This window comes from Chaetomium strumarium, assembly GCF_033439665.1.
Source record: "Chaetomium strumarium strain CBS 333.67 chromosome Unknown B0T15scaffold_4, whole genome shotgun sequence".
Lineage (NCBI taxonomy): Eukaryota > Fungi > Ascomycota > Sordariomycetes > Sordariales > Chaetomiaceae > Chaetomium > Chaetomium strumarium.
In genome coordinates, this window is record NW_026944432.1 from 812,997 (window position 1) to 835,770 (window position 22,774).

A 22,774-nucleotide genomic window follows, 5' to 3' on the forward strand; every position below is an offset into this window, starting at 1 on the left:
AGTACACGTACTACAAAGCGCCTAGTTCCCCAACCTAACCATATCCTTGGTTCCCTAGGCCAGTCGCCCTAGCGTCCGTCGACTGAGCAGTCGACCAACACAGCATGAGTCTTCCGAGATTTGGCTTCCGAGACTCGACCAAGGGCATCAAAGGTTCCGATCGCGGGAGAATGAGACACGAAAGTTCCCGCCGGAGATCTCGGATGCATTCCTGCATCGAACGCTATCATCGCACGCGATAGAGCTAAGTAGTCCCAAGGCTGCGCCTGCTGAAGTTCTCATTGGGTCGGGAATTGTATGAGTTCGAACAGAGCTCGGTAACATGCATGCCGCAACTGCTGTCCTCCCCGAGATAATGCATCGCACCGTATCCCGACGAATCGCCGTGGACTAACCCCGCTCCTTATGCGGCAAGCCCAGGTAGGGACCTAGCTGACTTCAGGAGACATTGCCGACAAAGACGACTTCGACGGCCACAAAGCTGTGATGTAGGCAGTGTTTAGCCTCAGTGCTCGTGGGCGGAGAGATGGCATGGTTGGTTGGTTGCAGCGGAAGGACTCACCCGGCGACAGCAACGAAGATCTCTGCTCGGCTTGCAGATGTGAACCCCTTGACGATCAGGGAGAATGTGACCGTCAGGGGGATCATGGCGAATAGTTTGTTTCGCCTATCGTGTATTGAATACAGGATCAGCGATGCCGAGACGAGGAGTAATGAAGACAGGACTGGAGCAAGCCAATTTCCCACGGTGACCAAGTAGGACTGTTTGAAGTGCAATCCGTCGTCGCTCTCCACCGATCTCAGGAACTATCAATTCGAGTTAGGTCCTAGAAGGATGGGGCTATAGGAGGACGAGCACGACTAGTAGCAAGGATACGTACCAATTTTCGGGTGAGAGTGATGTCCAGCATGCCCTTCCCGGAAAGCCAGCAATACAGCCGTGTATACCAGTGTAGAAGAAAAGGAGGGAAGATATCCTTTTCCTCGTCGGGCTTCTGGACCAAGACATAGCGGTCAAGATCAGATGGCCTGTAGGCCAGGCCTTCGGGTCCCTTCATGAACTTGTTGTTCACGATCCTCTCAAAGGTCCACTTCTGGATACTCAAAAGCTCGATTTCTTCAGGCTGCTTCATCTTGCAGACCTGGTCGAACTGCAGAAGTAATTTGTCTATATCCCCATCATTAGCGTCACCTTCTGTGGCAATGGGCCTCACTCCTTCACAAGTCCACTTTAGGTTTGGAACAAGACTCAACTGTATTCCTTCAACTTGGCCCGAAGCTGCAACAACTTGTAGTACTGGGGGCAATGGCTGGGGTTGCTTCTATAGACCTGCTGCATGTCTGCGAAGCAAGACGAGAATAACTCTGGCTGGTACTGTAATGCACGAACTCCCTCTGGGAACCCAAGTTCCTGATTCACGTACGGGATATCGATGGGTTCATTATTGTTGTCGTCCTTAATCCGGATGCTGTCAAGGTCGCTTTTAAGCACGGATATCTCAGCCTGTAGCTGCAGGAGGCACAAGATGTTAAGCTCCTTGAAGTTCCGAAATACCGCCAACTCGTTGTCGGCCACTATCATCCGATTAGCGAGCTCATAGTAGCCTCGGTCACTGTGCTTAGTCTCGTTCCGACCCATTGCACTGATGACGCGCTTCGCACGAGGGCTGAGAGGCAATGAAGAAGCTTGGCGAGTAACGTCGAGTCAGCTGGAATGCGCAGCCTTCGATAGTACTTGTATGAGCATTAGGAACGAGACCTAAGTTACCATCCAGGTCTGATGCTCAGACGCGGAACTGCATCTCACTCTATGTGTGCCGGCGATACGGGAACCTTCAGTCCCAATCCTGAGCAATGAAATGCTGAGAATGTAGTGGCGTCGAATGGGAATCTTTGTAGATCCCGCTCTCGTGCGATTACACCGCAGAAAGGAGGGTGGGAACCCCGCTCGACGAGGCTCTGGGAAAGAACGACCAAGTCAGTGGTGTGGGAATGGGAATATAACCCACGCCCCGAACCCCCGTGATCCGACTGGCCGCTTTGACCTTTCAACGTATCCTTCGCCACCAGATTCCGCAATCCGAGTCACCTTAGGTACTGATACAAACAGGTCTTGTGTGCTCATCACCCCACAGCGTTCGACATCTTTTCGTGCCCAACATGAATTCCATTGCCCGGTCCGCCACCCTCGTGGCCCTCATGGGTTTTCAGCACAAGGTCCTTGAGCCGAAGGGTAAAGTCGAGGACTACTCCGTCCTGACCGCCGTATTCCGAGACCTGTATCATGCGCTCCGGTCCACCGACATCCCACTGTCGCTGGCAGCAGCCCAAGCGCTTGAGCATTGTCGGCACGCTCAGGATGAGTTGCTACAAATTCTGCACTCAATGGGCTGATTTACGCTGGACAATCCCGGAGAGAGCGTGTTTAGTCGCGTCTTCCGCTTTGTCCGTCGATTCACCCACAAACGGACCCTGGAGCGAGCAGAAGCCAAATACAGGAATTCCGTTTTCCTGCTGCGGGACATCACAATGGAGTGAGTGAGCCCCTCTCGAACGTCCCAGACCGGGACGCTGACAAGGTGCTGTACCAGTGCTGTAACACACTACCACTTGCAGCACATGAGGTGAGTCGCCTACCATGGTAGGACTAATGTGACACGCTGGCCGTGCATGATGAAGTATCACACTTGATAACACCTTCACCGACTCCCCAGATACGAACTTGACCACTTGTGTGGCGGCTGGGACCATTCCAGAATTGACATAACCATAAGCCAATCGGCTACCGCTCCCTGCGACCCAATGGACCGGGCCAAGAGCGATAAGCCCATTGACCCGGAAGATTTCAACACCGACAGGGCGGAGGGGACGAAGGCTGACGACTTCTGGTTCAATGGTGTGGCCCGCGTGTCTAAAGCTGTGGGGCAGTCTGCAGACAAGACTCAGCGGGACACCCGTGACATCCCTCTGAGGGGCCTCTGGGACACTGGAAGTGATGGGAATTTCGTCTCTGCAAGCTTCTTGGACAAGCACGGGATACATGGCCCTGATGTAGTACGGAGCCTCTCCCGTAAGAAAACGGTCGTTGGTGCGGAGGAGACGATGGAGACTAAGATAGACCACGAGGCGGATCTGACTTGGAGCTTGGATGGCATAGCTTTCCGCAAGGATACATTCTTTGTGATGAAGAACGGCGGGGATTCATATGACATTCTGCTGGGACGGGAGTTCATCTCAGACAACGATATCTTTGCGGTGAAGGCCAAGGTGCCGGTGATGAGAGTCCGCAGACTGGGCGTGTTCAGCAGGAGGAAGCTGAAAGATGAGGTTGACGAACTGCAGAAGCAAGCGGACAAGCTGTCCGAGAGGCCCGAAGACCGCGATCTTCGCCTGCAGCTGGACGCCAAGGACATGCGAAAGTCTCCGTTTACCGTGTCCTCGACCGCAACTACCACCGTCAACGGCACCCCGAGCGTCTTTGGCACCCCTTTCTTGGGCAGCTCTTCTCCTCCAGGGTTGGGTATCACCCACCCCCCCTCTCCCTTGCGACGCGGGACAAGGAACGAATCGCCATCTCGATCCCCGGCGGCGACGCTTCCCTCCCCGCAGCCAACTCCATCCCTCTGATAGGGCGGGCATGGTATTGCTAGGTGCACATCTCCGGTTCGATACAGCCCCCGCCGACATGCACACGCCTTGGACTCGCGCATCCCACTGGCCGGGTTTACGGACTGAGTGGGGTCATTGACACCCGACAGCATGCGGAGAGAGACGAGAGGGACGAATAGGGGGCACGGATACGACGAACATGTTGCAGTACCTCAGTCTACACCGACGGATCCGGAGGCGGAGGAGCCGGGTGACAAGGTGGTGCATGATGCACGGCCTTAGACTTGCAGACGAGTCTTGCTCTCTCGTTGGGTTATCTTTGGCGGGCGGTATTTGGAGGCGGTCCCCAGCCGCGTCGTGGGCAGTCTCCCAGCCACCCTTATTACGGTGGCTGGACGGGGATTTACCCTCAAGAAGGTGTTAAGGGAGAGGTGGTGATTGGGGGGTTTCCCTGCATCATTTTCGAAGCCGAAATGTTGGAAGGATGAAGAGCCGAGGGTCTTGAACGTGGAAAGGTGCAGGTTCATGAGAATACGTGATTTTCAGGGGCAAAAACAACGATATCAGTACCGACAAACAACCCCATTGCTATGGGGTGAACGAATTATGACGACTCCGATCTTGGGCTCAACGCTAAAGTCGCTTTCTTTTGGCATATAACTGCAATTACAATATGTACTGACCGTCTATTCTGACTGTTGATAAAGTTGGCCAACTTAGATACCTCATTCTGCTTGCAACAGTATACCCTCTGGGGTCACGTCTATTAGCCATAGCTTCTCTTGCGAGGATAGACCACAGGTTTGGATAGCTTATTGGCCAGGTATTAGGTCCTCCGCGTCCATTCCGCACGCAACATACGGTACTCCTTTCCAGCCGTTCCTGTCTATCTATCACGTGAGCTCCTTTTCGTCAACCCGTTCTATTATGTCTAGCAGCAAAAGCCCATCACAATCAGATCCCCGTTCCATGTCTGTCTCGCAAATCGAACCGTCCTCATTAACCATGCATCACTTCGCATCCAAAACCGTCATGGCAATTAGAACACTCCTTGCGGCCTCACATTCTAGGTTGCCCAATGCCCCCAGGACATTTTCATACCAGGCCTTCCTCGATGCCCTTACGATAACGCTCCCTAGCGACCCTCCAACCATAGTCTGGTCGGAAAATATGTTTTAGCCCCATCCACGGGGTGTTGATAGGTGATGCTCCGGTGTAGATAAACACGTCGTAGAGAAGGCCCCCGAAAACGCAGCCGCAGAACGGCGCGACTATCGGAATCTTTTTGGTACTTTAAGTTAGACTTCTGACTCCATTGCAACCTTTAAGAGTCACACTCACCCAGAAGTAGTACCCGCCTGCCGTCCACATTTCGGAGCCATAGCCCAGAAGCGTAGCCATGATGCGCGGCCCAAGATCCCGCGCCGGATTGATGGCATTCCCAGTTTCCCACCCCAGCCCGGAGCCAAGCGCAAAGATGAGGAACATCATCATAAGGGGGAACCATTTGCCGTCCTATCTCAAGTTAGAATCTTGATTCCTCCAACCGGGACCGTCGGGGCGAGGGTTACCTTTTCGATTCCATTGTTGCCCGGATCCCTCAGCGCAAAGACGACGAGCACGAGGATCGCGCTGGCGATGAACTCGGAGAAGAACTGGCCCGATCTGGAGAGAAAGGGCTGGGGGAAGGTGCAGAAGATGGACGCCGTGGCCTTCTCGCTTGGCGGCACTGTCCTGATGCCCTTCCCCTCGTAGTGGTCGATGGCGTTGACGTAGTTCGCATAGACGATGCCGGACCCGACGAACGCCCCGAGCAGTTGGGCGACCGCATAGCTGGGAAACCGCCGCCACGGGAGCTGCCGGAAGAGGCAGTTGGAGAAGGTGATGGCCGGGTTGAGGTACGCCCCCGAATCCCCGGCCACGTACAGCCCCAGCATGACGCCGATGCCCCATCTATATTATGTACAATACATTCCACGTCAGCCCAAGTCCAACACCCCACAAACGCACCACAATTAGCGCAAAATCGAGCAATACCACGCATATATAAATGAATCAAAGAAAAAGAAAATGGACATACCCCCAGTTGATACTCTGATACCCGCCATAGCCACCCCCACCAGGCGCCTCCCGCTGGCCCGTACTCAGCAGCACCTGCGCGACCGACGCGTTGCCGAGCACCACCATGGTGACGACGCCAAAGAACTCGGAGAAGGGCTCGCGCAGCGCCACTCGCACGCGCGACCACCGCAGGCCCTGCCACTGCGCGATCTGCTCCTCCTCGTTGATGGGCGCCGCCGGCCGCAGGCCGAGCCGCGCGCGCGTGTTGCGGATCGTCGGCGACGAGGTCACGCGCTGCACACCGCCATTGCCATGGTCGTTTACTCCGTGGCAGGTGGTGGTGGTTTTGCTCGTCGTGTGCCGGACGGCGGTGCGGGAGTGGGAGTGGTGAGAGGAGGAGGCGGACGTCACGCGGTGCGTGTTGCTGTTGTTGCCGTTGTTGTCAAGAAGCGCGTCTTCCTTCTCGTCGGCGTCCTCCGCGATGCGCTGCTGCTGCTGCTTGTGGTGGTGGTGCTGCGTATGTTCGACCTCCTGCCGGGTCTCTACTTTGGTGATGTTGTGGGTTGGGTTGCCGGCGGTAGTGTTGTTGGTGCTGTCGCGGCTGGGTAGGGTGTGGCATTCTTGCGGTTGGGGTTCCAGGTCTTGCCCCCTGGGGTCCATCGGGTCTTCCGGCTGGTCTGGCGGCATGGCGAGCTCGGTGTTGTTTGGATTCGGTACAGTATGAGGTGCTTGTAGCTCGACACGGTTGTCTGCATCAATGAGCGGCGAGAGCTGGCCGGATGGGTGAAAGAAACAGAGGCGACCGGTGTCTGAAGATTATGTTTTCGGGCCGTCTGTCTAATAACTTGGAAGCGTTGGGAAGCTGGCTGAAACTGATCCAGCTCCAGCAGATACTCCACCGTTCACCAATAAGTGATAGTACGATTCCTGGTGTTGTTAAGGACTTGCTTGGTTTGCTACGCTTACACAAAGAGTGGGTCACCGCGCACTAACTGTTCTTGAAGTTTCTCCCTCCCATACAGCAATTGACTGCACATCAGTGGATCTGTAGTGCGGAAGTGCGTCATTCCTTGCATCCACTACGAAATCTAGATCATACGTCGTATCATGTAGTTGGCGTCATACCTATTGTGATCCCGTTCTCAGACAGTTGCCAGTGTGCTAAATACAGCCCAGACACCTACAACAGCAAGGCAACATCACCTACTTTGGAAGAGTTGGGCAGCTTCCCCTATACACAGGTTGATGTCGAATACTAAACTCGAACTGCGTCCACGCGATCTCACTCTAGTTGTATTCTCTGCTCAAGCCGCATCATGCATGCCCGGATTGCATGGCCCTCCTGACCTGCGGGGTAACGTCTCATCAGCTCGAGGATGAAGCAACAATCAACAGGCAACTATCACTTATAGGCAGCACACATCAGACCCTGAGCTTGCAGCGCCTTCTTTGGAGGAACGAAAGCTATCGGCAGACTCCCAAGTCGTTCTATCGTCATGTGTGCGGCAAATTCACGCGCATGGGTGAATTTCTCGTGAGATCATCTGAGTACCGCGCTAAGAAGAAGACATTCAACATCAGGCCGAGCTGGGCTGGTCAAGACTGGAAAAGCGCTCCAAAAATCTGGCTCGCAATCGTTGAGGCTGCAGTATTAATTATGCCCCGGTTCCTCTCGTATACAGATGGCAGCTTGGCCTTCCACCAAAGACCCCGACTAGAGCTCAGCTCTCCACTACGTAACGATGCTGAGAGAAGAAGGAACATACCGGCCCATGGTGACGCAGAAGGCCATCTCCGTGTTTTCTTGTACCGCACCATTGAGCTTGGCTGTCCATGACTGCCGTACCGCCCTAGGTTGTTGACGCTACGGTGCTAGGCTTTCCTGGGGTGTTGTGTGGAGGAGTGTGGGAGGTAGGAGATGTAGATGGGTTAAGGTCAACAGGACCATCGCACGGAGGGTCTAGTGTTACGCGGGTGAGTAGTACTAATAGCTGGAGTTTAAGGTACTAGTGGGGATACGTCTTGGGTCACTTTTTAATATACACGTCTTGTTGGTATAGATACCTTAGTACTAGTCCTCGTTCCCGACTCCACGAACGACCACCGTCTATCAGCTCCTCTTTCTAGTACCACATCCCCCAGCGAGCTACTGCTATTCCTACTAGTAGCGAGAGGCCTAGCACTCAGAGCTCATTCAGCCTCCCGGCGGCTTTATACAACAGATACAAGCAACTAGCATTGCCAATCCACCAGGTCACCCCGCGCACCTGGCTCCAGCGCGGATGATCAATCAGGATATACACAACGCCATACGCGACGCGCGCAACCGTGTACGTCAGCCCGGCCCGATTGATCAGCGCCCGGTCGACCCCGGCAAAGGTAGCCATGCCGACGGCGCCGACAAGCAGGGCGTAGTTTTCGACGGCGTTGGCGTGCGCCGACTCGTTGCGCCGGAGCATGTCGAGCTGCCGCTGCGTGATGCGGCCGGCCGCGACCGCCGCGTCGCCGTACTTGGCCAGGTCGTAGCGCGGCGACTCGTTGTGGTCGAGCCCGTACCACTGCTTGAGCGTGCGCGACGAGAGGAGGCCGTAGGCGAAGAGGAAGTGGAAGCCTAGCAAGGCGGGCGCGTAATTGGGGATACTGTGGTGCCCTGCAAGGGTTGCGCTTCGGAGCCCGAGGGCGAGACTGAGGGAGGGCATGGTTTGTTTTGTTATATCTTGTCTTGATTTGTTTGCCTATCCCGGAGAAAGGCTGCAGGAAAAGGGAAGGTTGATGGTGGGCTTCCCAGCAGTGAAGTAGTGCAAGCTGGCGGTTTTAGTACGGGCCTTCCGTAGCTTCCGAATGAGTTCGGAAGGATGAGCCACCCCTGTCGCGGCTCGGAGTGTAATCCGTACCGTCCGCTTGGGGAGCGCAAACTTACATTCTATTCCTGCTTTCGTTGGTTTCGACTTTTGACTTACAATGAGATTCGAACCGAGGCTTAAGAAACTCAATTATGACCACCAAGTTGCGTGGTCATATTCTCTGACCAGTATATAGGTATACTTAGCGACTCTGGCCCTCTGGGCTAACAAGGAACAAAGGTTGTCACCCGAGACGAATGGGTTGCCGCCCGGAAGGTGCTCCTCGAGAAAGAGAAGGAGATCACACGGGCCCAGGACGCTCTCGCCGCCTAGGTGCGCGAGCTGCCAATGGTCCTAGTTGACAAGCAGTATCAGTTCGGTGGTCCTGGCGGTTCAATGCTGTCACTCCCAGATCTCTTTGGCGGTAAAGATCGGCTCATCATCTACCACTTCATGTTTGAGCCAGATGCCGATAGTGGATGTAGAGGTTGCGCTTTTGTCGGTGCGTTGTCCGTTCCGCTCATTACTCTTATACTCACCCGCCTGCCGCCGGCTGACATCGGATCCCCCACAAGATTAAAGGCGAGCACATCCCCGACCTCAGCTACCTTCGCTCGCGCAACACCGGCTTGGCCGTTGTCTCCCGGACGCCCTTCGCAAAGCTGGACACGTGGAAGAAGAAGCTTGGCTGGACGTTCCCCTGGTACTCCAGCGAAGGATCGGACTTCAACTGAGACTTTCACGTGACCCTGGACCCTGCCCTCCGCCCTGCGGAATACAACTTCGCCGCGGCGGCGGAGCTCGAGGCGAAAGGGCTGAAGTACAACACCTCGGGCGAGCAGCCGGGCCTGAACGTCTTCCTGCGCCTGGATGGCAAGGTGTGTCGCACGTATTTGGCGTATTCGCGAGGCCTGGATTGCCTGCTGGGCACCCTCTAGCTGCTGGATATGACGCCCCTCGGCCATCAGGTTGGGCCCGGCGGGCCGGGTGGGGGGTTCAAACTGAGGTATGAGTATGAGTATGAGGAGGATGGGGCTTGAAACGAACGCAGGGATGCTCTTCAGGTTAAGCGCTGCAGGGGCTCGGTTGATGTAACGGCCCTCAGAATGGAGCACGAAGGCATGAACCTCGTGCTGAGAGGGGTACTCGCTGTGCCTCCTGGAGCGGCCGACTCCAGCTCCCCGCCAAGGCGTCGTTGGGAGGCGCAGCGAGTATTGGCATACCCTAGAGAAGGTATTTGGAAATCCCAACAGGCAAGTTCTGGGAGCATGGCCGTCTCCTAGGCACAATCAGTCCGGTCCGCCCCGCCGGCGTGTCCTGCCTTATGTTGGTATGCACATGCAGATTTCCCGCATCGGCACCACGCTGCCTGCAGTTTCTCTGGTTCGTCACAATGATCAAGCTGTCTTTTATTGGCTCCGGTCCTGTGATCACTTAATCCAAGAGGCCTCCTCGTGCAGGCACTGCAGGCCCCCCTCGGTGAACCGCAGCGGCTAATCCCCCATTTATTATAACCATGAGCCTGGGACCCGTGTGAACTTCCGTGTTCGGTCTGCCAACATTCTCAGATATAACTGCCTACTAGTAGAACCCACACCGCAGTCGTCACACGCTTCAGGCTCAAGACAAGTCCGCCTGCTTCCCTAGATCGGTGACTTCCCCCATTTCTTTTTGGTCAATCTCCGCTGGCAAACCATCTCAACGCGCGACTACAACCCCGGAATTCGCCAGCACAATGCCCAGAAGGAGGGGCACGTACCGAATCGTTCCCAACGCGGTCCGGCGGTCGGCCGCCCTGCTGTCCGATGAAGAGGAAGACTCCAGTGCAGCATCAGCATGGCAGGCGCGGTACGACAAGATGGTACGAGAGCAAGAGGCAGAGGAGGCACGACGGCGAAGCCTCCACCCGACCGAGCGACTAGCGGAAGACGGCGCGAAACTCCGGACAGAGATCGAGTCGCACGACGACATGTCGGTCGTGCTCGAGGTGTCGGCGTCGGCCCGGGCCGTGTGCCGCGCCGGCAGGGACTGCTTCTATATCCGTCCTCCTCCTTCCGGCGGCGATGACTACTACTATCAAGCCTATCGCGACGGTGGTGGTGGTGGTGGTGGCGCTGCGATCCAGGACGACTTCCGCATTCGTGTCAACGGCGTGCGCGGAGAGCTTGCCCATTGGCGCATGCACCACTTCTATCATGTTCTCTGCTTCGTTGCCATGATGGATGTGGAGGAGCTGATCCCTTCGAGGAAATTCACGTTCGAATGCGGGCCGGGCTGGGGGCTGATGGTGAGGAAGTGGGAAAAGCACCGGGGGCGGGTCGACTTGGATGTGCTGGCTAAGTTCATCGATGACATGGAGCAGTGGGAAGAAGAAAAGAAGGAGGAGAACTCCACATCCGAGACTTCTGCAGCTACTACTAGTAGTACACAGGAGAAAAAGCCTGTGCTTCGGAACTACGTCACTACTACGAGTACGGACGCTGAGGCGGGAACGAACCTCTGGGAGCTCATGAAGCACCCGCACATCTGGAAAGGAACATCCTTCATCCTCCCCACCGCGAACGGACCCAAGGCGTATGGGCCCTGGGCCGAGAGCTGGGAAGAAGAAGAAGATCTACCATCAGAGGAAGTGGAGAGCGGCGCGGGTAATAACCAGGAGGGCGATACGGCCGACGACGCTGCAGGACGCCCTAACCCAGCGGAGAGAGTCGTAAATTCGATAGGGATGTCATTACGCGAGTTCTGGGACCTGTTGCGTGGCGATCGGGGACGGTCCCAGGACGCTGGCTCCTCCCAAGGAAGTGATGACGGCTCGACGGACGACGCGGGAGGTACTAGCGAAGAGGGCGTTCAGGAGGCGGAGAGTAAGCATAGTAAGAAACGAGGTGGACATGGCAGCAGCGGGGACGAGCGGAGTGGCAAGAGAAGAAAAAGGACGGATAGGGACGACGCGGAGTCAGAGGCCGAGCTGGAAAGGGAAGGGACCGGGAGGGTGGTTGTGTCAGAATAGCAGCGGAACGAAAGTTCTTGCTCCTGGGCGGCTGCAGAAAGATAAGACACCTATGTTACCTTCTCCATGTGTCTACGGACTACTAGTCCAGCGGGCATCACCTCGCCGCCTCCACGATCTCGCTCTCTCCCTTCTCCTCGACCTGTTTCCCTGGCAAGAACTCGACGTCATGCTTCTTCTGGATGTCGCCAAAGATTTCGTCGATCTGCTCGAGCGATTTGCCTGTAGACGTGGGGTTATTAGAATATAGTCACGGGGATCCAAGAAACAGTACCAACTCCAAACGTACCTCTTGTTTCCGGGTAGGCGAACGCAAAGACAAGCGTGCAGAGGGCGTTGGTGAGGATGAAGAGGATCTGCGTTGTCCTGCGTCAGCGGAGCGGCAAACAAAACACCGTACGGAGGCTCGCTGGAAAGTTGGAACTCACATAGTATTTCCAGCCAACCTTCTCCAGCGCAATCGGCGAGCACTGCGTGATGACCAAGCTGATGGAGTAGTGGATGACCTGGACGACGGCGTTCGCTTTGGCGCGCAGCTCGGTCGTGAAGACCTCGGGGCTGTAAGGTTTAGGTAGTTTCGTCAGCCACTAATCTGGTGGGACAACTCTCCTACTACTAGTAGTATCTCAAGTGATCAAAAAGACAAAGAGTGGCTCAGCTTACGGAATGATCCAAGTCATCGGGCCCAGCAGGGCCGAGTAGTTGGCCGACACTAAGAAGATGCAGGCAATCAGGGCCTTCTGAGCAGCGGCATTTGTCGGCTGGCCGGGCCGTGCGGGATACAGCGCGGCAAGGATGGTGATGACCATGTACGAGACCGACAGCAGGCCGGAGCTGGTGATCAGGATCTTCTTGCGGCCGATGCGGTCGACGAAGAAGAGCGAGAGGATGCAGGCGATGGGGGCGACGCAGCCGTACAGGCCGCTGACGAGCAGCTGCTGGTCCTGGTCGAACTGCAGGGTCGCGTAGATGGCCGTCTGGAAGTACTGCACGAAGCTGATGCCCGAGAGCATGGCCGCCGCCCACACGAACGACCCGACGAAGAGCCGCTTGCGGAAGGGCGGCGTGCGCACGAGGTCGCGCCAGCCGAGCCGGTGCTGCGCCTGCACCTCCTCGGCGATGGTCGTCTGGATCATGGCGAACTCGGTCCGGCACCACGCGTCGTTGGACCCGTCGAAGTGCCAGTTGCGGAATGCCGTCTCGGCTTCCTCGTACCGGCCCTTGAGACACAGCCACCGCGGCGACTCGCCGATGAAGAGCACGCCGCCGCCGAGCAACAGCGCGGGGATGGCCTGGATGGCAAACCCGAGACGCCACTGGTTGGCGTTGTGCCATTTCCCTTCGCCCACGCCCGTCCATAGCGCGATGAAGAATCCCCAGGCGACCACTGTTTGTCAGGGGGCAGAAACTGTTAGCCGGGCAAAGGTTTCTTGACAGGTAGGCAAGAAGAAGAAGACGAAGAAGAAGAAGACGAAGAAGAAGAACGCACTCATCTGATTCACTGCCGTGATCCTCGCCCGTTCATTCGTCTATCACACATATTCTATCAGCAAACCTCATCGTCAACAACTTAAACCAACCCATCCCTACCTTGGCAATCTCGGCCCCAAACACCGGCGCAACGCCCGTGATGGTGCCGACGGCATACCCGACAAACAGCCGGCCCAGGATCAGCATGGCGACGTGCGCGGCGCCGGCCATCAGCGCGCCGCCCAGCACGCCCCAGGCGCATCCGAAGGCGATGGCCTTGCGCCGCCCGAGCCGGTCGCTGGTCACGCCGACGCTGGCGCTGCCCAGCCAGGCGCCGGCCTGGTAGATGGACACGATGGCGCCGCGGAGGGCCGCGTTGGGCCGGTTGAAGTAGGCGTTGAACGAGCCTAGCGCGAGGCTGGGGGTTATGATGCCCGAGTCGCTGGAGGACAGGCGAAGGTGGGTTAGAAAATATAGTACTACTAAAGAAAGAATTGGTTATGTAAGGTAAGTAGGGATGTACTGACAAGCCATAGAGGAACCCTCCGATGCCGAGGAAGAGGGAGGCAAGGAAGGTTTTGGTCAGCCACTGCGGACGGCGCGCCATTGCGAGGGGCTGCTGCTTTGGCCCGATGGTCAGGGGCGTTCGTATCCGAATAGGTGTCGTCGGCGTCAGGGGAACAACAGCGAGGGGAGGACGAACGAGGTCGAAGTCAAGCAAAAGGAAAGAAAGACACCCCTACTAGTACTTATGACGGGAGGCTCAAATAGAGTACATACAACCACCCCCCGAGGATCGGCAGAGATTTCTTTCATTCTTTATTTACTCCCAGACACCGACCCGCAGCAGCTGCAGCCCGCCTCTGCAATGCGGAGAAAATTGCCGAACTTCTGGGGGCGGGGACGGCGTCGAGGCCAAGCCGAGCTAACGTGCGGAGAAGCTGCGAGCTAGCCCGGCGAGGGGGTCAGGGGAATGACTTTTGGCCTGTCACTGCCTGTCTATTTGTTGCCAAGGCCCGCCCTAGGCAGGGGGCTGAATCCCAAGGGCTCGGGACTCCGGGAGAGAGCGCGCATGGCAGGTGTCCAGCCGGACGGCAGCCGTTACCCTCGGTCCCAGGCGCTCGGGTCAGCGTTAGGTGAGGTGACACCCCGGCAGAGGGCATATTGCGTGCATGACTCGGGTTCTGGGCTGCAGGTGGGCATGGTTAGGAATCGTCAGGGGCGAGTCGAGCTACCTTGTCACTGCTTTTACACATAGGGTACTCTCCGTATATAGTAGTAATGGTACTGGCAGGCGGAATTCGTGTGACAGTATCATCGAGAAGAAAACTAGTGCTTTGCCCCCGCTTCCGATATAGTGGTACAATGCCTCCTATTCCATTGTACGATTGTAGGTTGTGCTTTCTATCCCTTACGTTCGACGTTTACCGAACACCAGGTACTTACCTGCTTACCTGCTTACCTACCTCTTCCTAACCTCGCCGTCAGGGATAAGTACCCATCAGCAGGATACGCTCCCCTTTGTGGTCTGAGCGCCCGCTCGCCATTCACCCTCACCCTCACCCTCCCACCCCATCCCACTCAACATACATACAGCACTCACCTCCAGCCCGCACATCACCAGCCCACCAGCACGACTTTGAGATCCAGCATTGGCAGCTACTGCCCCAAACAGTTCCTTAGCCCATGCTAAAAGCGGTACCACCGTCCTCCCCTAGGCCTATTGCCAGGCACAGGAAGAGCGCCACAGCAGATAAGGCATCGTTTTAGTCGTGGTCCTTTCTGCGAGGTCATTCAGGGCGTTGTTGCTAGAGTGCAGAGTGAAGTACTAGTAGTTGCTAATAAACCCTGGTATGCCCGCGTCCCCACGTACCTTAGACAACAAGATCGGCGATCGGACTAATCTGTGGCGTCTTCCCTTTTCCCCTCAGCCTCCGCGTCCCTCTCAAGCGTGAAGACAAAGCGGTAGAAGGGATTGCTGTCCCCGGCGACATATTTTCCGGTATGCATCCTCCAGGCCCTCTGTGCCCATGAAGCGCCCGGTTGCAGTACACGCTCGGCTAGCGTCCTCTAGGGGTTCGCACGACGCCAAATGAAAGGCACAAAGCTCAGCACCAGAAGAATATCCTCGTCGCAGTAGTAGTAGTCCCTGATTATGGGATCGTCATCCTCGCAAACACCATCCGGAGCGGTTACCACGTGGCGGTTGTCGTCATCCTCATCGCCACCATCATCATCATCATCTTGGAGCTCGACCGTTGCAATCTCTCTGATAGTAGGACTGTAGTCCTGGCTACGGTCGTACCCTGGTCTCACATGGCTGCCGTAGAAGACGCCTTGGGAGAATCTCGTTTTGTACAACGTTATGAGTGTGGAATGCAGCTCCTGGCCAGCTTGGATGTCATCCATGGCGTCGCGGTCCTTGATCTGCTGATATTGCGCCGCCCAGACAAGCTCCCCCTTGGTGGGAACTTCGAGGTCGCTGCCGGACTCGCGCGCCAGACCAAGGGAAGGACCCGCCGGAACTCGTGCCGCGGCTTCCATGACCTCAGCGGATATACCCGCCTCGAAGCCAAGCTTTGATTTGTCGATGATGATCGCCTTGGCGTCTTGGAGCGCATATAGCCCGGTCGGAAGTCAGATCTTGGGCGGTCTGACCTTTGCCTTCAACCCCTGGCACCGTGGAAGGGCTGCTAACCACTTGTAAAGAGCCTCGGCGGACTCCTTTCTCCGGAGGACACGCTCGGCGAAGAAGCTCCTGGGGCTGGGGCTACTAGTTAGCAGCCAATCAAGAAATTCTCGATATAAATTACTACAGGAAAGTCTGGGCGTATTTCCTGAGCACGAGATGCCCTAGGCATAGTTGGTCTGGGGTGATGCCCTAACCGTAGACGAAACACGGTTTCTTCTGAGGAGACATGCTTGGTCGGTCCGCTACCCTGGTGAGAGTGGAGAAGGATTTTTGACGACAGCCGGATAGCTCAGAGCTATCTATATACTCTCGTGTTTTATTCACCCACAGGTCCGAAACCATAGGGAGGTAATATGAAGGCTCGGTCAGAATAAATGGCGAAAAAAGCTACCACGGTTCGACGAGAGAGGGGTTGCAATGGTTGCACATGGAGGCCTCTTGATTCTTGATGACGAATCAGAGAAACCGTACGGAGCGTGGTGCCGATATTCACCCCTCGCGGACGTGGGAAATATATGCAGTCAATGGAGGACAGGAATAGCTGACGATCGTGGCACATGCAGAGGATTGTATCTAGGGGACGATACGTTCCGGGGAGCTGCTCGGGGTTTCCGAATGTCTAGACTAATAATAGTAGGTAAGTTACGGGTTGTTCATCTGCGTGTTTACCAGGCGTCTTAAAGTTAGTAATTATCGATGAGGTATGTGTTGGTGCTACAAGAACTACTTCATGCGGGATTCTTTCTGTCCCACCGTACGGAGGTACTTCGGTCAGAGGTGAAGTCCCCAGCGCAAACACGCATAGCAGGGCACGGTCTATAGATCCAAGGACAGGTTCATCATTAACCACCGGTATGAGAGCTCGGGGTTGGTCAGGAGGGATGTGCCGGGGGTGCTTGAACGTAGACCACGCATGCTTTGGGCTGGGCAGGCAGAAGGTAAAACACAAGTCAGCTTCCGGGTTCGGAGGTGAAGGCTTGACGGTGGATGATCCCATAGTTCACTTCTAGCATATAATTTGATGGATCAAAGATATACATGTATGTATTTTGGTAATATGTACTCAAAGTATGTGCAGTTTAAAATATAGCAATTTATGTACGAGAATTCTTCCATCTCCTGCTCACCACTCCCATTTGAGTCTCCAGCCTCGGCCACGGGACAAGCAACCCGGAATGCCCAGGCAGTAGTAGCAGTACCTATCTTATTTAACAAGTGGTCGATAGCCCGGTAACCTTGCAGTAGGTGCCGTCCGGGCCGGAGCCGATCTTGGGGGGCTCGTCGCCGTCGCTGTTGCCCTCGAAGCGGTCGCAGCTCTTGCCGTCGTCCTGGCACGAGTTGGTGACGGTGCACGTGTCGCCGTAGTTGGTGTTGATGCCGCACAGCACGCCGCCGTCGACGGCCTTGACGCCGTCGAGGACCACGTGGCGCGCCCCGCCGTTGTTCTTGCAGTTGCCGCAGCTGCGCACCAGCTTGCCGTAGTCGTTGGCGTAGAAGTCCGTGATCGAGACGGTGCCGAAGCCGTTGAACTGCACGACCTTGTCGTCGGCGTGGAACGCGCCGCCGCCGATCACGTTGGACGTGCCGCTCTCCTGCTTGAGGGTGCTGAACATCGGCGGGAGGAAAGGTTAGTCATGGACGAGGGGATGAGGCCAAGGAAGTGAGTGGTGTTAATATCTTACAGCGCATCCTCGCACACATCCTCCCACCAGACGTTGATCAGGGTGCAAGTGCCCTTGCAGTGGACGCCCTCGGCCTGGTTGGGACCGATGATAACCTGCACGCCTGGTTAGTCTTTGTGTAAAACGGCTTGAAAGCTGCGCTGACATACATTCTGGAGAGTCGCGCCGTCCTCGAGGACGAACATGGCATCCGCCTCGCCCGTCTCTGTTTGACCCTGGCAGACCGCGGCTATTTCACGTGTCAGCCTTCCACTTTTTCTTTTCTCCTTCGGTGTGAGTCAGTGAGATATATCTGCTTACGTGACCGGTCATAGTTCTTCATGCCGCCATCAAACACCTGGCCGGCGGTGAGCGTGATGGCCTTGGAGCTGGACACGGCCCCGGAGCTCTGGGGGAGCTTCGTGGTGACACCCGAGGGCGCGGCTGTGACGATGGGCGCGGCGGTGGCCGTTGTCTTCGCCGTCGTCTGCTGTGCCGCCGTCGTCTTGGCCGTCGATGTCGATGTCTGCGTGGGGCCCGCGGCCGCACCGCCCGTGAAATAGCACGAGCACTCCTTGGAGATCATGCTGGGCTTGTTGCTGCAGTTGGCCGCCCACGCGGGAAGCCCTGTCGAGGCCGTCGCCTTGCTCTGCGTGAAGGTGGCGCAGAAGGCCGAGGCCGTCGCCTGGTTGGCGCTCATGTAGCTGGCGCATGGGTTGTTCTTGGGGTCCAGGCAGCCCAGTGCCGCTGGCAGCAGGCCGAGGAGGGCGTAGCGGTGCATCGTGGCTGTGGGCTGTTCGGTACCGGACCGTACAGGGGGAAAGATGACTGGATGCTGAAGTGAGGTGACAGGTCGTGGCGATGCAGTGTGGTGATGAGATCCCGCAAGGTGTATACAGGTCGTTATTATATATCTCGAATCTCTAGAGCCCGCTATGCCTCTCTATATCTTGGTGTATTACGCGTATTGTTGTTTGCTCAGGGAAATCCGCTAGGGAGTCCAGGAGCTAGGCGAGCTTGGCCAACACTTGCGCCTACCCCTTTTCTCCACTACTCATGTCCGATATCTTTTTCTAGTATCTACATACCGAGACGATACAGAAGATGACGAAAGCCAGCTCTCTCTCCGCGGAGTGAGAGGTCGATGAGCGAAATGCTAGTAGTAAAGCTGCTTCGTCCCCGAACCTTCCAGTCGATTCAAACCATGACATGCGGGAGAATCACAAGCACTAGCGCCGCCCAACGAACCCCGTGCCCGTTTCCCATTAAGGCCTCTCCGTCCGGCATCCTTAGCCTATAATTTGTGGAAACAATACCGTCACTCGGTCCATCTGATCGATCTGGAAGGATGTCGACGGCGAACCGACCGCCACAACGGCTGCGGCCTCCCGTCTTCCGTCATTCTCAAGCTGGCATCGCTGCCAAGATCTTTAGCTGAGTTTGGAGTTTGAGGCGTGGGGCGCCTACGCACTCCTTACGCTCCCTGGCCCATGCACGGAGTAGGAGGTGTACCCCGGATCCAAAAGTCGTAGTGTGAGCCTGCATCAGGATGCGGGATTGTCGGCGTCGTCTGGTGGTGGGCGGAGAATCGTCCAGGGACCAAAATGCCACCAATCGGGCGACCCAGTGTTTCGTAGATCGGGCCCTTACAAAGCAGAGCTATACCCGAGATGGTTGTGGGCTGAAGGCCGACTGAAGGTGAAACAAAACACACGTGGACGGGGGCTCCACTGTTGCCCTTAAATCTCGAAACCTCCTGTCTACAATCTACATACTGTACTGTGTATTGTACATATCGGATGACAATCGACTGTACTTCGTAGTCCTAGCCTCTACGGAGGTAATTATACCAAGGGTACGACGAATACGCCCCAGAAAGCCTCCCTGTTGAACATATCGGACATGAGTAAATCACAGGCCGCCCGGTTTTACATCGTCGACAGTGCGCCTGGCCCTTCCAGGCCCCGGACCAGTCACAGCTCAGCGGTTGGGGGTTGGCGTGTGTATGTCTCCGCTCCGCCAGCAGGCCCCCAATCAAGGCGGCGGACAGTTCGCCGTGCGCTTCGAGCAGTTCCACGAAGCCTTTCCTCTTCAACAGGTCTTCCGTCACCAAGGCCGCGTACTGCATCACAAGTGACCTGAGCCGCTCCGTGGCATTGTCGTAGGAGTATCGCAGCAGGTCGATGAAACCTTCCACCGCCGCTTCTTTCGCCGTGTCAGGCTCTGCCACTCCCTTCGCGCTGAGTGGATATCCGCGTAGTGCCAGGCCAAGTTTGGACAGCGCGCGATCCATCAAATCCATGATTCCGTAGTAGTGGGCGAACACGTACGCCTTCGCGTGGCGGAGTAGACCCTCGGCGGCGTCCTGTTGGCCACCTGCGGCGGCGGGGATAGACTTCGGCGGTGCGACGGACTGGCAGATCTCATTGACGGTCTGCTCAAATGTTTCCCACGCCTTCTTGTTCGTGTTGGTTTGCCCCCCGCCGCTGTTTTCCTCTTTCTCTTTGGGCATGCAAGGGGGCACCGTGGACAAGGCCGTCGTCGACTTCGGCGCCGCGTCATAGTCCCACGGTATAAGCGTACTGGGCGAAAAGGGTGAACGTCTGCTCATCAACCTCCTCCAGGACGGCATGGGCCCCACGAGCCTCCTTGAAATTGGTGTTGTTGACCAGTGCGGCGAGGACGGGGGATAGATGTGCCACAAGGGCGCGGTGCATAGTGAACTCGCGCCTCTCCGGTCCTACAGAAAACCGAAACATATCGGATGAGGCGATGCTAAAATGAAAGTCGTTAGCTTAGAAGCCGAGCGACGGTATTGTAAATTCGGATATACTTGAGGTTAGGCTTACTCTTCCCAGCGGATCGGCTCCATTTTGATGCCGTGTCTGTAGATTCTCGCGGCATTAATTCTCTGCAACGCTGAGCAGCACGCGGCCAACATGAATTGAGAATGTTCGGGGTTGTTCAAACGATCCAGCGATTTTTAGAGAAAGACGGGAGAAGGGAGGGAAAGACGAGAAATTATTAGTGGCAAACGGGCCTGGAACTTGGGAGGGGTGAAAGCCCAAGTGTTTACCTCATCACATCAGACGGCTACATCATCATTTTCCATGACTCCATAAGGGTACGGTGACTTATAATCACGCACCGAGCTTTCGTCATACTAGGCCTATCAAGACTCAAAAGTCATGGCAGCTATGTGTTTTGAGAGGTGTCACTTATTGCTACTGTAGTAAATAGTTATACTGAGTCTGGTATGTCCCGCGGCATATTCATCGCGATGCTATCTGAGGGTTTCGGTTTCGGTACCCAGTAGGTCCCTAATGGTACAGGTAAGTGCCTGCGGTAAGATCATGATGTCAACTTCAGTTATTATTACTCACCTGCTCATCCCAACCCACTACATCGGAGCATGAGCCTCGAAAGAAGGAACACATATCATATGAACTACCTGGTAGGTATGGGCTTGCCTGTTGCGGGAATCAATGTGCGACACAAAGTAATAAAGCAGCCAAGCGACACTTTGTCATGTTGCATCTGGCCACTTTTCCCCAGACTGGTAAGTGACAGAAGTGTACAGAGAATCGGGCATTTCTTAGTATCACGGACCGTCATTTACCTAAGGTACAGAGTTCTTACTCATAATTCTCACTGTTAGGAAGCATCCATAACCTAACCCTTTCAATAGTCAGATAGAAATACCATATAAGAATATTACAAGATATAGTACCTTACTCTTACCAGAAATATCATCCGTACGAGAGTACGGAGAACTGTCTGAATGTATTGAAGTTGTGTATGTATAGTACACGCAATACATACATACAAACACAGTTACCGGAGGCTGGTAATGACGTCACCGGCACCGATGGAATCTATTTATCAAGAGTCGAGCATTTGACCAACCGAAATGAAAATGACTTCTGCTACTACGCTTGAATTGAATCAGTATGGAGGTACGACAGCTTGAGTTCCTACTCAAAGGACCGCTTTATGAACTGTCACAGGCTGTGCTTTTGCAACCAGCGAAATGTCCCCGCCCAAGCAGGGCTTCAAAGTTGTTTGCCGGCACCCGGGTACGGACCTGGTTTTCCAATCCAGCCACCGTTGCATCCAAACCGCACACTAGCCTCATGCACGATTACATCACTGCGATGCCCAGCTTCCCAGTCTGCTGCACAACCAGAAACATGTATAAACCAAAAAGGTGATCAGCGAACCCCATTGATGAGCTCTCGCAGCCGTCTCAAAACTTCTTGCCGAGCTCCATCTCAAAACTCCTTCCCACACTCCGAAGGGGGTAGCCCCTGAACCCATCCAGATCTTCTCGGAAAACAAAATCATGGCGCCCTTCCCACCCCTCAACGACCTGCTCGCCGCGGCCGCAGCAAACCTGCACCCGACCCGAACCCTCCCACACCTCCTCTTCCAACGCCAAACAACCACCACACCAGGCGCGACCGTCACCGTAGTCACGGGCGGCGGTAGCACCACCACCACCACGGGCTCGGACAACACGAGCAACGACCCGGACGACGCCAACGACCTCTCGGGCGGCGCCATCGCGGGCATCGTGATTGGCTCCATCGCCGGGTTCCTGATCCTGGTCTGGATCATCCGCAGCTGCACCAACCTGGGCGCGCCGCCCAACGACCCGGCCGAGCCGGGCCGCCCGTGGTACGGGAGCGTGCGCGACGAAGGGTACCCGCCGCCACCGCGGCCTCGGGGCAGGAGCAGGCATTCGCGCCGCGAGAGCTATCGGTACGGCAGCAGGAGTCACAGTCATGGTGGTGGGGGTCATGGGAGCAGGAGTCGGTCGAGGAGGGTCAGTGTCGTCCGGGAGGCGGTGCCGGTGAGGGAGGTTGCGCCTGTTGTGGTTAGGGATGATAGGTATTATTATGGTGGAGGGTCGGTGAGGGAGGGGAGGAGTCGTAGTCGGTCGAGGTATTGATGGGGGAGGTGGTGAGTGGGTGCGGGGGAGCCTGGTGATGGTCGTTGGTGGGGCGCCGGGATGGGAGTTGGGGGTTTGGAACGTCGGGGGAAAGGGTGCTGGGAGAGTTTATATACGAGACGGGAGTTCTGTGGCGGTCTCTTTCTTGTCATGTCTTTGATACCACTGGCGGATATCTCTTTTGGTGCTGGGTAATGATTTGTTCTACACAGCGGAAGCAACATTGAATTCCGCCGATGAATGGGGTTGCTCTAAATAAGTGAAGATCGATTACTATGACTGAGCAACATCAATGAGTCCGGACACTCAAGGGGTAATTTAACAGAGCACCCGGCCCAACATGAGATTCGAATATCTCGAAGACTATAGCCACTCTAAGAATCCGCAGTCTGTTGAAACATCTGATCAGCGAATTGCCGCGACAATGCATACAATACTGCTAAATATTCCGAAACAACTTAAGATGCAGACTCCCAG

At 55.9% G+C, this 22,774-nt stretch overlaps 10 protein-coding genes across 10 annotated transcripts; 4 read left to right on the forward strand and 6 right to left on the reverse strand.

Annotated features, from left to right (window-relative positions):
* Positions 1–185: 185 nt before the first annotated feature.
* Positions 186–1,761, reverse strand: B0T15DRAFT_191821 (uncharacterized protein). The gene is made up of 4 exons (XM_062862454.1): positions 1,255–1,761; positions 882–1,168; positions 563–807; positions 186–481 (listed from the first exon to the last, which is right to left on the reverse strand). The coding sequence occupies exons 1-4, from the start codon at positions 1,637–1,639 to the stop codon at positions 439–441; spliced, it is 960 nt and encodes a 319-aa protein (XP_062721022.1). The 5' UTR covers positions 1,640–1,761; the 3' UTR covers positions 186–438.
* Positions 1,762–2,377: 616 nt separating this feature from the next.
* On the forward strand, positions 2,378–3,757 carry B0T15DRAFT_191812 (uncharacterized protein). Its single transcript, XM_062862453.1, has 3 exons — positions 2,378–2,534; positions 2,592–2,624; positions 2,715–3,757. Exons 1-3 carry the CDS (start codon positions 2,530–2,532, stop codon positions 3,625–3,627), a joined length of 951 nt encoding a protein of 316 aa, XP_062721023.1. The 5' UTR covers positions 2,378–2,529; the 3' UTR covers positions 3,628–3,757.
* A 947-nt stretch (positions 3,758–4,704) lies between these two features.
* Positions 4,705–6,330, reverse strand: B0T15DRAFT_397956 (aquaporin-like protein; the record flags this gene model as incomplete). The annotated part of the gene is made up of 4 exons (XM_062864930.1): positions 4,705–4,890; positions 4,951–5,124; positions 5,181–5,562; positions 5,690–6,330. The coding sequence occupies 4 exons, from the start codon at positions 6,328–6,330 to the stop codon at positions 4,705–4,707; spliced, it is 1,383 nt and encodes a 460-aa protein (XP_062721024.1).
* A 1,054-nt stretch (positions 6,331–7,384) lies between these two features.
* On the reverse strand, positions 7,385–8,614 carry B0T15DRAFT_531732 (uncharacterized protein). Its single transcript, XM_062869271.1, has 2 exons — positions 8,591–8,614; positions 7,385–8,475 (listed from the first exon to the last, which is right to left on the reverse strand). The coding sequence occupies exon 2, from the start codon at positions 8,367–8,369 to the stop codon at positions 7,854–7,856; it is 516 nt and encodes a 171-aa protein (XP_062721025.1). The 5' UTR covers positions 8,370–8,475; positions 8,591–8,614; the 3' UTR covers positions 7,385–7,853.
* Positions 8,579–9,662, forward strand: B0T15DRAFT_192104 (uncharacterized protein). Its single transcript, XM_062862456.1, has 2 exons — positions 8,579–9,015; positions 9,096–9,662. Exons 1-2 carry the CDS (start codon positions 8,862–8,864, stop codon positions 9,245–9,247), a joined length of 306 nt encoding a protein of 101 aa, XP_062721026.1. The 5' UTR covers positions 8,579–8,861; the 3' UTR covers positions 9,248–9,662.
* A 586-nt stretch (positions 9,663–10,248) lies between these two features.
* On the forward strand, positions 10,249–11,227 carry B0T15DRAFT_511182 (uncharacterized protein; the record flags this gene model as incomplete). The annotated part of the gene is made up of 2 exons (XM_062867897.1): positions 10,249–11,142; positions 11,198–11,227. The coding sequence occupies 2 exons, from the start codon at positions 10,249–10,251 to the stop codon at positions 11,225–11,227; spliced, it is 924 nt and encodes a 307-aa protein (XP_062721027.1).
* A 344-nt stretch (positions 11,228–11,571) lies between these two features.
* B0T15DRAFT_555219 (general substrate transporter) lies at positions 11,572–13,783 on the reverse strand. Its single transcript, XM_062870384.1, has 7 exons — positions 13,521–13,783; positions 13,114–13,435; positions 13,013–13,052; positions 12,187–12,910; positions 11,952–12,081; positions 11,813–11,879; positions 11,572–11,745 (listed from the first exon to the last, which is right to left on the reverse strand). The coding sequence occupies exons 1-7, from the start codon at positions 13,598–13,600 to the stop codon at positions 11,621–11,623; spliced, it is 1,488 nt and encodes a 495-aa protein (XP_062721028.1). The 5' UTR covers positions 13,601–13,783; the 3' UTR covers positions 11,572–11,620.
* Positions 13,784–16,867: 3,084 nt separating this feature from the next.
* B0T15DRAFT_555233 (pectate lyase-domain-containing protein) lies at positions 16,868–18,127 on the reverse strand (the record flags this gene model as incomplete). Its single annotated transcript, XM_062870385.1, has 4 exons — positions 16,868–17,290; positions 17,368–17,462; positions 17,517–17,596; positions 17,668–18,127. The coding sequence occupies 4 exons, from the start codon at positions 18,125–18,127 to the stop codon at positions 16,894–16,896; spliced, it is 1,032 nt and encodes a 343-aa protein (XP_062721029.1). The 3' UTR covers positions 16,868–16,893.
* Positions 18,128–19,647: 1,520 nt separating this feature from the next.
* On the reverse strand, positions 19,648–20,349 carry B0T15DRAFT_531742 (uncharacterized protein). The gene is made up of 2 exons (XM_062869272.1): positions 20,196–20,349; positions 19,648–20,121 (listed from the first exon to the last, which is right to left on the reverse strand). Exons 1-2 carry the CDS (start codon positions 20,285–20,287, stop codon positions 19,905–19,907), a joined length of 309 nt encoding a protein of 102 aa, XP_062721030.1. The 5' UTR covers positions 20,288–20,349; the 3' UTR covers positions 19,648–19,904.
* An 855-nt stretch (positions 20,350–21,204) lies between these two features.
* Positions 21,205–22,347, forward strand: B0T15DRAFT_531743 (uncharacterized protein). Its single transcript, XM_062869273.1, has one exon. It carries the CDS (start codon positions 21,689–21,691, stop codon positions 22,295–22,297), a length of 609 nt encoding a protein of 202 aa, XP_062721031.1. The 5' UTR covers positions 21,205–21,688; the 3' UTR covers positions 22,298–22,347.
* The last annotated feature ends 427 nt before the right edge of the window (positions 22,348–22,774 follow it).